The sequence below is a fragment of the Pelophylax lessonae genome (assembly GCF_965119305.1).
Source record: "Pelophylax lessonae genome assembly, chromosome: 7".
Taxonomy (NCBI): domain Eukaryota; kingdom Metazoa; phylum Chordata; class Amphibia; order Anura; family Ranidae; genus Pelophylax; species Pelophylax lessonae.
In genome coordinates, this window is record NC_138774.1 from 55,564,405 (window position 1) to 55,576,712 (window position 12,308).

At 46.1% G+C, this 12,308-nt stretch overlaps 1 protein-coding gene across 2 annotated transcripts in view; it reads left to right on the forward strand.

Moving 5' to 3' along the window:
- LTBP4 (latent transforming growth factor beta binding protein 4) overlaps window positions 1-12,308 on the forward strand; it is a 355,162-nt gene that overhangs the window by 63,368 nt on the left and 279,486 nt on the right. For both annotated transcript variants that reach the window (XM_082262863.1, XM_082262864.1), the window contains exons 2-3: window positions 9,589-9,659; window positions 9,752-10,139. In XM_082262863.1, the coding sequence (XP_082118989.1) occupies window positions 9,589-9,659; window positions 9,752-10,139 (459 nt within the window). The remainder of the gene's footprint in view (window positions 1-9,588; window positions 9,660-9,751; window positions 10,140-12,308) is intronic.

The following is a 12,308-nucleotide window of genomic DNA, read 5'->3' on the forward strand; positions in this document are numbered from 1 at the left end:
CTTATCACTGCTTGTGAAAGTTTTTAAACTGACCACAGTTCTTGCAGAATAGGCCTCCGCTTCAATTCATCTTCTCGGCAGCACTTGAACAATGACATTCTGATTACAGATGCTGGGGGCAGAGGCAACACTTTTATTTCCAGAGACATTACTGCATATATCCCTCCCAATAGCTTTTACAGATGTTCTACAAAGACTGAAGTACTTGTATAAATATATACAAACCGACCTTCTGTATACACGCCATCATAGCAGAACCACGTACCAACTGACAAACAGACACACATATCTCATCAAACACACATAGAACAAATAAATAAACTGATTGATACAAAAAATACACATAAACTGCTCAATACTCATATGTACAAAACAACCCAAACACATGAATTACATGGAGAAAATGTATATTTACCTCAAAAGGATAATGACATACAAACAGGCATGGTAGAACACCCAAACATCTCCAACCAAACAGACATACATACACATATACAATTACAACAGAGATGTACGTTGTAATTAAATTTACACAAAGCACGTGCCGCAAGACAAAGATATTCTGTTCCTCTGTGCTAAGGAAGCTAAAGAGCTAAATTAAAGTGCTTTGAAAGGCTAAACTTTTTTTACTTTAATGCGATCCATGCTGTAACATAAATGTAAGAGTAGGGTAGCTTTGCCTTAGCGAGATGTGAAGTGATCTGTAGAAATAGTATAATTGTAGATGTAGTGTCATTTTGGGTTATTAAGAATTGTAGTATTCAGTACTCAGTCATACACATATGCCCTTTTATTAGCATTTAACCACTTGCCCACCGCTCACATGGAGCGTACTGCGGCAAAGTGGCACGATCCCGTCCAGCGACGTAGACCTACGTCACTGGACTCCTCCCCCTGTAGGCGGCGCTCGCGCCGCCGGAGGCGCGCTCCCGCTGTTTTCATTCACAGCGGGAGTCGGGCCAGGGGAGGAGCAGCGGCGATCGCCGCTGCTCTGCCCCGATCGTTGGTGGAATCGAGTGAGGAGATCCGCCCGCCTGTGTAAACACAGCGGGCGGATCTCCATAGTGACAGGGAGTGACAGATCGGACTGTTCAGCATAGCTGGACATCCGATCTGTCCCTGTCTCACAAAGTCACCTCCCCCCCCCACACGTCAGTAAGCACCAGGCATACATTAACCCCTCCCTCTCCAATAAAGTTAACCCCTTCACTGCCAGTGTCCTTTTTACAGTAACAGTGCATATATATAGCACTGATTACTGCAGTAATGTCACTGGTACCCCCAAAAGTGTCAAAAATGTCAGTCAAGGGTCCGATCTGTCCGCCGCAATGTCGCAGTCCCGCAAAAAAAATCGCAGATCACCGCCATTACGCGTTAAAAAAAAAACACCAAAAATGACAGAAATCTTTCCCTTAGTTAGTAAACGCAATAACTTTTGCGCAAACCAATCAAAATACGCTTATTGCGATTTTTTTTACCAAACATAGGTAGCAGAAAACAAATTGGCCAAAAATTAAAAAAAATTTTGATTTTTACATTTTTTTGGAGGGGAATTTCATATAGAAAAATGTTAAAAATATTGTTATTTTCTCAAAATAAACGCTCTTTTTTTGTTTATAGCGCAAAAAGTACGGCGTCGCACGGCCGCGCAATTGTCAGTTAAAGTCGCACAGCGCCGAATCGCAAAAAGTGGCCTGGACGGAAGACAGCAAAATCCTCCGGTGGTAAAGTGGTTAAAAAGGACAGAACTGGTCTCTGGGATGGAGGTGACACCTGGATGCCAATTAAAGTCTCCCATGCAAGTGAACAAAAGTTGTCACCTTCCTGAAGCCTCAAAGAGAGCTGCTGGTCATCTTGGCTGTGGGGATCCGCAGGGGGCAATGATAGGCTCCAAACAGTCTGCAAGCTTTGATTGGTATCATCAGATCAAAGGAATGTATTTCATCTCTTATAATAATTGGTGAAATATTAGTGGCAGAGAGATGAAAATAATTCCTTCTTATGGTTCATGTGTTGGGCTACAAGCACATGTAAATCTGTAATTGTAGCGGGTATAGAATCCTAGAGAAACGCACAAAACCATTACATGGCGCCTGATTACATCAGGCAGGCAGTGTTTGGTAATGTCGTGATCAGACCGATGCGCTGGTGTCAGAATTCCTATCCCTGACTCAGCGGCCAGCGCCGTTCTGGGTCAATTCGACTCTAGTCAGTTCAGAACACGAAACCTCCTGTGGGCTGAGATGGGGACAACCCCCTGGGGTTGATTGGCCAAGGGCTAAAGTCCAGCCCACATCCATATTCCAATAAATTGGGGAACCTGAGATATGAACATTGTTCTTCCATGAAGCCAATTCTAAACTGGGGAGTCCCCACACGGTATCCGGTATGCTTCTACCAAGGGATAAGCTTCGGTAAAGTTTATTTCTGTTTTTATTCCTTTTTATTTTCATAGCAAATTGCCAATTGTGTGTCTTTTTATCTTTTTTTGTATTTTTTGTAACTCCTTTTTCTTGTGTTTATTTCTTATGCACTGCCCACTTTTAGGATATTAAATTATAAAATTAATAAGTGACTTCTGTGTACTAAGCTAGGACTCATATCTCTGGAGAGATTGTTGCATTTTAGTGTCTAATTGCTTGGTCTAAGCTACATGCCAATCTGTATGCAATTGCACTGCGTGTTGGCAGATTGCATGCAGATTGTAAACTAGACTGAGATCTGTGTGTGTATGGTGGCTCAGCAGACCAGTCTGCGGACAAACTGTTGGGTGGTGGCAGGCTATCGTTTGTGGTATGTGGGTGTGTGGACAGTGGGAAGAGTGATTAACACTGGGGTTCTAGCTTGTAGGATAGCTGGAGGAATCCTAGTAGTGTGTCATAATTGCTAGACTGCTCCCCAAACCTTAGAGTGCACCAGATTGTATGTAAGATTTGCATCTGCCTGTGTGTGTGGTCAGCCAGCTGGATTGGAGTGGAGTCTCCCTCTAGTGGTGGCCAAAGGCAGTGCGGGCTGTGAAAGTGTCACAGCCAGTCTTATTACTCAGTAGGAATTTTCCTTATTCCCTTCTACTCCCCAGTCACGAAACCACATCTCGGTTAGCTAGTCGCCATGGGCGTGGTCAATCATGACACTTGCATTAAGGTAAAAAATGTTTGGGGATCAATTTTGGCCCCTCACTACCCCTTTTAGCTGAGCCCTCTCCTCTCCCCTCACTTCCGTGTCTCGCTGGCTTTGGAGGGGCACTGGGATCCATCGGCTCCCAGTGCTGTCAATTAAAGCCACTGATGAAGGAGCAAGGGGAGGGGGCCGTGTCCCGCTGTTTTTGTCAATGCAGGCAGCAACGGAACTTAGGAGCGAGCACGCACGAGTTTACTTTATGGGTGTGATTCTTGCGCTATCATAGGTAAATTTAATTGAATTATGCCCCTGATGCAGGACATACAGTAACTGGTACCTCAAACAGTTTAGTGAAACAATTAATATGGGGGGAGTACTGTGCTTCAAGGGTGACATGGTGCGAATTGATATATCATATACAGTCAGGTCCATAAATATTGGGACATCGACACAATTCTAATTTTTATGGCTCTATACACCACCACAATGGATTTGAAATGAAATAAACAAGATGTGCTTTAACTGCAGACTTTCAGCTTTAATTTGAGGGTATTTACATCCAAATCAGGTGAAAGGTGTACGAATTACAACAGTTTGTATATGTGCCTCCCACTTTTTAAGGGACCAAAAGTAATGGGACAATTGGCTGCTCAGCTGTTCCATGGCCAGGTGTGTTTTATTCCCTCATTATCCCATTTACAAGTAGCAGATAAAAGGTCCAGAGTTAATTTCAAGTGTGCTATTTGCATTTGGAATCTGTTGCTGTCAACTCGTAATATGAGATCCAAAGAGCTGTCACTATCAGTGAAGCAAGCCATCATTAGGCTGAAAAAAACAAAACAAACTCATCAGAGAGATAGCAAAAACATTAGGTGTGGCCAAATCAACTGTTTGGAACATCCTTAAAAAGTAAGAATGCACCGGTGAGCTCAGCAACACCAAAAGACCCGGAAGACCGCGGAAAACAACTGTGGTGGATGACCGAAGAATTATTTCCCTGGTGAAGAAACACCCTTCACAACAGTTGGCCAGATCAAGAACACTCTCCAGGAGGTAGGTGTATGTGTGTCAAAGTCAACAATCAAGAGAAGACTTCACCAGAGTGACTACAGAGGGTTCACCACAAGATGTAAACCATTGGTAAGCCTCAAAAACAGGAAGGCCAGATTAGAGTTTGCCAAACAACATCTAAAAAAGCCTTCACAGTTCTGGAACAACATCCTATGGACAGATGAGACCAAGATCAACTTGTACCAGAGTGATGGGAAGAGAAGAGTATGGACAAGGGAAGGAACTGCTCATGATCCAAAGCATACCACCTCATCAGTGAAGCATGGTGGTGGTAGTGTCATGGCGTGGGCATGTATGGCTGCCAATGGAACTGGTTCTCTTGTATTTATTGATCATGTGACTGCTTGCAAAAGCAGCAGGATGAATTCTGAAGTGTTTTCGGGCAATATTATCTGCTCATATTCAGCCAAATGCTTCAGAACTCATTGGACGGCGCTTCACAGTGCAGATGGACAATGACCCGAAGCATACTGCGAAAGCAACCAAAGTTTTTTTAAGGGAAAGAAGTGGAATGTTATGCAATGGCCAAGTCAATCACCTGACCTGAATCAGATTGAGCATGCATTTCACTTGCTGAAGACAAAACTGAAGGGAAAATGCCCCAAGAACAAGCAGGAACTGAAGACAGTTGCAGTAGAGGCCTGGCAGAGCATCACCAGGGATGAAACCCAGCGTCTGGTGATGTCTATGCATTCCAGACTTCAGGCTGTAATTGACTACAAAGGATTTGCAACCATGCATTAAAAAGTGAAAGTTTGATTTATGATTATTAATCTGTCCCATTACTTTTGGTCCCTTAAAAAGTGGGAGGCACATATACAAACTGTTGTAATTCCTACACCGTTGGATGTAAATACCTTCAAATTAAAGCTGAAAGTCTGCAGTTAAAACACATCTTGTTTGTTTAATTTCAAATCCATTGTGGTGGTGTATAGAGCCAAAAAGATCAGAATTGTGTCAATGTCCCAATATTTATGGACCTAACTGTAAATGTAAATTGAAGTTTTTAGTCACTTAAATATTGTTCTTATTAGTCAATAAATAGTGTTTTTATTCTAGAGGGGGAAAAAGTGCTATTGTGCAATATTCAATTCATCAATCTTATCTTCAGGATAATCACTAAATAAATAATGTTTAAAAATAATATTTATGCAATGATCAATTCATCAATTTTATCATTTAAAACATATACATATAAATAAATCCTCATAAAAATGCTATATGTGTAGAGTGAGTTGATTTTGTGCAAATTTGTTTTTTAAACATGCTTTACAATCACTTTAATGATAACCCAAAACGTACACGTCAAAATTAGAAAAATCACTCCTGACCAGGGCTGTCTTTAACGCAGGGCAAAAAGGGCAGCTGCCCAGGGCCCAATCGTTGTCATGGGGCCCAAAGCAGCTGCTCCTTCTGCCCGAAATAGCATACACCCCGATGATGGCTTTGCAGCGCTGGGCTCAATAGTGTTGCTGCGGTTCCTAGACCCTCACTCTGCACCTTCGGGCGAAAGTTCTGAGGCTTCTCTGTGGCGGTGACTGCAGTGGAGTACCAAGGGGAGGTGCAGGAGGGGGCAGCCGGGTGGGTATGGAGGAGTGCAGAGGATATGGAGAGGTGCAGAGGGTATGGAGAGGTCCAGAGGGTATGGAGAGGTGCAGAGGGTATGGAGAGGTGCAGATGGTATGGAGAGGTCCAGAGGGTATGGAGAGGTGCAGAGGGTATTGTGGGAGATTAGCTCGGTGGCGGGTATGGATGACCCCCTTGAGTGGGTTTGTTACACAGGGAGATAGCCGAGAAGTGGTTGCAAACAGTTTGGTTTATTCATGCAATTTTCTTCACCAGACTGCAAGCGTCAAAAACATCAAAATAAAAAAAAACACAAAATAAATCCTTGCCACTGTGGGAGGCTACCTTCTCACATACAGGAACCTACCTACGGAGTCTGTCTCCAACCTACTGTTGGGCAAACTTTGCTGATCCTACAGCAGACACTCAATAGTCCATGTTTTTTCTTCACACAACAAATGTCCATTGAACATGTCCCTTTTCCTCTTCACATTGAACATGTCCCTTTGCTTTTCCCTTCACATAGAACACATTCCTTTGTTTGTCTCTTCACATAGCAAACATTCCTTTGCTTGTCTCTTCACATAGCAAACAGTTCATTTATTTCTTTTCACATAGAAATAGTCCAGACCTCACCTTGAGTAGTCTTCACACTTTTTACCCTCCTCAGCGCACATCGCTTCAGGAGGTATTCCCCATGCTCACACAGCTTCAGGGGGCACACATCTGACTGTCCTCCTCTCCCCAGCTCACACAGCTTCAGGAGGCAGCGATCCTTAGACTTCCTTTGGACAAATTATAGAGGCCTTAACTTCCTCATGCCGAACAGCTGAAGGCCTTTCAACTTCCTTAAGCCGTCCTGGCTACCTTTTCAGCCGACACCCTATAGTAATTGGTGAATTTTCTAAACCAGGTGGAAATGTATCTCCTGTCTGTGACTACATCCACAGATTTACCTGACTTCCTGTCACAGTATGGAGAGGTCCAGAGGGTATGGAGAGGTCCAGAGGGTATGGAGAGGTCCAGAGGGTATGGAGAGGTGCAGAAGATATGCAGGGGTGCAGAGGGTATGGAGGAGTGCAGAGGGTATGGAGAGGTCCAGAGGGTATGGAGAGGTCCAGAGGGTATGGAGAGGTCCAGAGGGTATGCAGGGGTGCAGAGAGGTGAAGAGGGTATGCAGGTGTGCAGAGAGGTGCAGAGGGTATGGAGGGGTGAAGAGGGTATGAAGGCGTGCAGAGATGTGCAGAGGGTATGGAGGGGTGCAGAGGGTATGAAGGGTTGCAGAGATGTGCAGAGGGTATGGAGGGGTGCAGAGGGTATGGAGGGGTGAAGAGGGTATCCAGGTGTGCAGAGAGGTGCAGAGGGTATGGAGGGTGAAGAGGGTATGAAGGGGTGCAGAGATGTGCAGAGGGTATGGAGGGGTGCAGAGGGTATGGAGGTGTGCAGAGAGGTGCAGAGGGTATGAAGGGGTAAAGAGGGTATGAAGGGGTGCAGAGATGTGCAGAGGGTATGGAGGGGTGAAGAGGGTATGAAGAGGTGCAGAGATGTGCAGAGGGTATGGAGGGGTGCAGAGGGGATGGAGGGGTTAAGAGGGTATGAAGGGGTGCAGAGATGTGCAGAGGGTATGGAGGGGTGCAGAGAGTATGGAGGGGTGAAGAGGGTATGAAGGCGTGCAAAGATGTGCAGAGGGTATGGAGGGGTGAAGAGGGTATGAAGGCATGCAGAGATGTGCAGAAGGTATGGAGGGGTGCAAAGGGTATGGAGGGGTACAGATGGTAAGAAGAACTGCAGAGATATGCAGAGGGTATAGGGTATGAGGGGCTGCATAGGGTACGGAGGGGTGCAGAGACATGCAGAGGGTATGCAGGGGTGCTGAGGGTACGGAGGGGTGCTTGGGGTATGGTGGAGTGTTGGAGGTACAGAGATGTGCTGGGTGTACGCTGGTGTGCTGGGGGGTACGGAGGTGTGCTGGGGATAGAGAGTGAAATTGCATGGGGGGTGTTTTCCCAGGGTCCAATCAATATTAAAGATGGCCCTGGTGTTGGGCTAGGGGGGGCCCCAGGAAAATGTTTGCCCAGGGTCCAATCAATATTAAAGACGGCCCTGCTCCTGACAGTTTTCTGATGCTATGGCTCTTTATATTGGACCGCACCAGATTGAAAAAACCCTACTACTTGTTTCTTTAACTTAATCGACACATGTACTGGTATTTCTTGATAGCGTCACAAAGTGGTGCTATTAGTGCACCAAATCCAAAAATAATTACCTCCATTTTTTTGCTAAAGAAACTGGAGGTAATTAGGATATACTCTAACTTGGCATACAGGCTGTCTTTTGACTACTGTTAATCACAAGAGAAGTGGGCCTGATGGGGAACATACCCTACCACTGAAGGAGCTGCCTTTTCTTGGGGTGCCTTGTTCCCAGTGCCGGCGACGCTACAATCAGCACCACGCTCCTTGAAACACTCAGGCTGAAGAGGGGATATTTTTTTGTAGATAACTAAACTGCAATTAAAAGATAAGTTCATTTTTGTAACATGTTAAAATTACACCAACGCAATCCCCGCAATCAACCCCCCCAATCTCCCGGTGTGACAGCGAGTGGAGGGTTCTTCTCACCGCACTCGCTGTCACAACTTCACCTGACCACGTCATTCATTTACAGAGTTCTGTTAATGTGAGAACTACAAGTACTTACAGCCTTTGCGGCTCTCGGCTTATAGTTCTCAATGAACTACCAGAGCGCTGTTGATGTTGAGTGCTCTAGCTACTACATTAATACCTGTTAGTGTGTAACTGCCTGCTCATATAAGGTACAAGCAGACAGCTTACACTGACAGTCTACAAGATCCCTGCATTGCCCCTGGGATCTGCTGAGGGGGCAGGGGAACAAAAGGGGCTTGAAGAATAACTGATACAGGAGGAATAGTCCTTTGAGATGTTCTTCTGCTGGCTATCGTTGGGGCCCTTTTAGAGTGTCTTTGCACTTAATGACAGTCTCAGTTAATGTGCATGCAGTATAGGTACAGTATAGGCATGGTATAGTCCTGGCACAGCTGCAAGGTAAATGTGGCTCAGATGCCATAAAGGTTCGGTATAATGCGGTATAGGGTTGAAATAGGTGCAGTTTAGGTTTTGAACAAGTGCGGTATAGAGTGCAGTATGGGTGCGGTATAGATTGGGTACACTTAGTGTCCTGCTCCCAGTGGCTAAATCCCTGCTAGCAGTATCAGCAATGGGCGAATAGCTCTTATACCAGTCCCAGGGATGCTGCAGCAACCTCTCACTGTAGAAGGGAGTCTCCCTCTGCCTCTTCCTGAAAGCCTCAAGTGATCTGCGATAGGAAGCAGAGGGTGAGCGGAAGCTCCAGTCTCCCTGCTGCAACAGCGCAGGTGCTGTGATGTGGGCAGTGCTGCGCTGCCGCCTGGGTGTCCTCAGTCCAAGTCTCAGGCTCAGATCTCTGCTGATATAGTCCCCAGCCGGCAGGTGAATATCCACACAGAGGTGCTCTCTTGGTACTAAGAGAAGAACTTTCCCAGACAGTTTAAAAAAAATCCTCTCTCCTTTACTCCTATTGTACAGTGTATATTGGGGTCTATAGTGTAACCATTATAATATAGGCATTATATGGCTGCCGTCTCATACTATGACTCCCAGGATTCTCAGCACTCTGCATAGAAGTCTATGGGCTTGCTTGGGTTTAGCTCTCCCCCTGCTAGCCGGAGGATAATGGTGCAGCATAACATTAGTATCTCAGTAGAGGGGAGAGAAGGATATGTTATGCTTTTCAATATTTTGTTAAAATAATTTATTTATTTTTGTTTTTAAGTACCAACCGCTGTGGTGACAAGTGCTGCCCGGGTTGGACTGTAGCCCTGAAGACTGGGACGTGCACACGAGGTAGGAATTTTTTGAATCAATAAATATTATCCCAGTGAAATCCTAAGAGCGTTGATTTTATAGGCTCTTCCCTTGTTTTCCCTGTGTTCCAGCTGTGTGCACCCCAAAATGTAAAAATAGGGGTGTATGTAAGGAACCACAGAAGTGCATCTGCAAAATTGGCTTCGAGGGGTCTTATTGTGAGAGGCGAAAGCCTGCATTATCTACAAGATCATCAACGGGGGAAGAAGTCACCAGCTTTACCCCAACATCTCTGAAAATAATGACTGAATCCCAGGATGTAAAGGACAGTTCAGGAGCTCCGAGTTCTACAGAACCCCCTATATTTCAATCACAATTTCAGTATTTCGCAACAATAATGCCAACTACATCTACCGAGATGGCCTTGCCCACAGTGGCCTCAGACCTGAAGTCAAGTGATAGCCAAATTTTCAAAGACTCACCTAAGAATCGCACGTTGCTGAGCTGGCAGCCACTCACGTAAGTCATATCTATCTCTCAGTCATTGCACAGAGGTACATGATGTATTAGAAGTTCACCATGCCATATGATCAATTGGCTGGAGAAAGGCAGTTCATGAACTTCAACGAGTTCAAGCATCACTTGTAATCATCTTGTGGTGTATGAAATTCTATACAAATGATCTTTGTTAAAAATATTGCTAAGACAGGAAAGCATTATGATGATTTATGCCATGAATATGCATGGAAAGTGGTTAGGTGGTTAGCACTTGTGGCTTGCTGGCAGGGGGTCCTAGTTTTCAATTCCACCAGAAAAACTCTCTGAATGAGGTCTGTGGGGTTGACATACTAAAGGGGTAGAGAATCAGGGGCGTACCTAGAGCATTTGGCACCCGGGGCGGATCCTATATCTGGCACCCCCCCCCCCCACCGGCGTGCAGGCGACGAACCGCACATTGACCCGGCGACCAGGCCCCTCCTCCTCTGCAAAAACGGCGCCGATTGACTTGAGGCGCCAGACAGAAATACATGTAACTGGCAGTGGCATACTTACTGTGTGCTACTGCCAGTGGTGTCACTAGGGTTGGTGTCACCTGGTGCAGTAAACCATGGTGTCGCTCCCCCCCCAAAAAAATATTTTCCTGTTTTCTGAAAGCGTGCCAAAGATGCAGCATGCAAGACTTTTGGTGCGCTTTCAGAAAATGCAGAAAAAAAATCTATAGGACTGCAGTAATAACTGCGAGTAAAATGTAGGAAGACCCCCTTTACATTACACAGCCCCCGTACCCCTGGACCCCTTTACATTACACAGCCCCCCCATTGGAACCCTTTACATTACACAGCCCCCGTACCCCTGGACCCCTTTACATTACACAGCCCCCCAATTGGAACCCTTTATATTACACAGCCCCCGTACCCCTGGACCCCTTTACATTACACAGCCCCCCATTGGAACCCTTTACATTACACAGCCCCCGTACCCCTGGACCCCTTTACATTACACAGCCCCCCCATTGGAACCCTTTACATTACACAGCCCCCCCATTGGAACCCTTTACATTACACAGCCCCGTACCCCTGGACCCCTTTACATAACACAGCCCCCCCCATTGGAACCCTTTACATTACACAGCCCCCCCCCATTGGAACCCTTTACATTACACAGCCCCCATACCCCTGGACCCCTTTACATTACACAGCCCCCCCATTGGAACCCTTTACATTACACAGCCCCCCCATTGGAAGCCTTTACATTACACAGCCCACACCCCCCTCATGGAAACCTTTATGTTACACAGCTCCCGCCCCCCATAGAACCTTTTCCATTATACAGCCCCCGTCCCCCAATAGAACCCCTTACATTACACAGCCCCCATGGAACCCTTCACATTACACAGCCCCTGCCCCCCAAAAGAACCCCTTACATTACACAGTTTCCGCACCCCCCCAATAGAACCCTTTACATGACATAGCCCTCCCCCCCCCTCAATAGAACCCTTTAAATTATACAGCCCCCCAATAGAACCCCTTAACAATACAAAGCCCCTGCCAATAGAACCCCTTTACAATACAAACCCCCCAATAGAACCCCTCTACAATGCAAACCCCCAATAGAACCCCTTTACATAAAAACACCCCCAATAGTACCCCTTTACAATGCAGACCCCCCAATAGAACCCCTTTACAATACAAACCCCCCAATAGTACCCCTTTACAATACAAACCCCCCCAATAGAACCCTTTACAATACAAACCCCCCCCATAGAACCCCTCTAAAATGCAGACCCCCCCCCCAATAAAACCCCTTTACAATGCAGACCCCCCCCCAATAAAACCCCTCTACAATGCAGACCCCCCCCCCCAATAAAACCCCTCTACAATGCAGACACACCCCCCCAATAAAACCCCTCTACAATGCAGACACCCCCCCCCAATAAAATCCCTCTACAATGCAGACAACCCCTCCCCCCCTTCCAATAAAACCCCTCTACAATGCAGACCCCCTCCCCCCCCCCCGACTGTCTTTACAATACAATTGTCCCCCCCTCGCCCCCTTACCTTATGAGGAGGAGAGCAGAGAGGGAGGAACTGTTCAAAGCAGAGAATGGGAGAGAGGCTCACGAGCCCTGCATACACAGCGGTCAGCGGGAAATGCCGAAGTTTACAGTGCTGGTTAATGAGCCGGTGA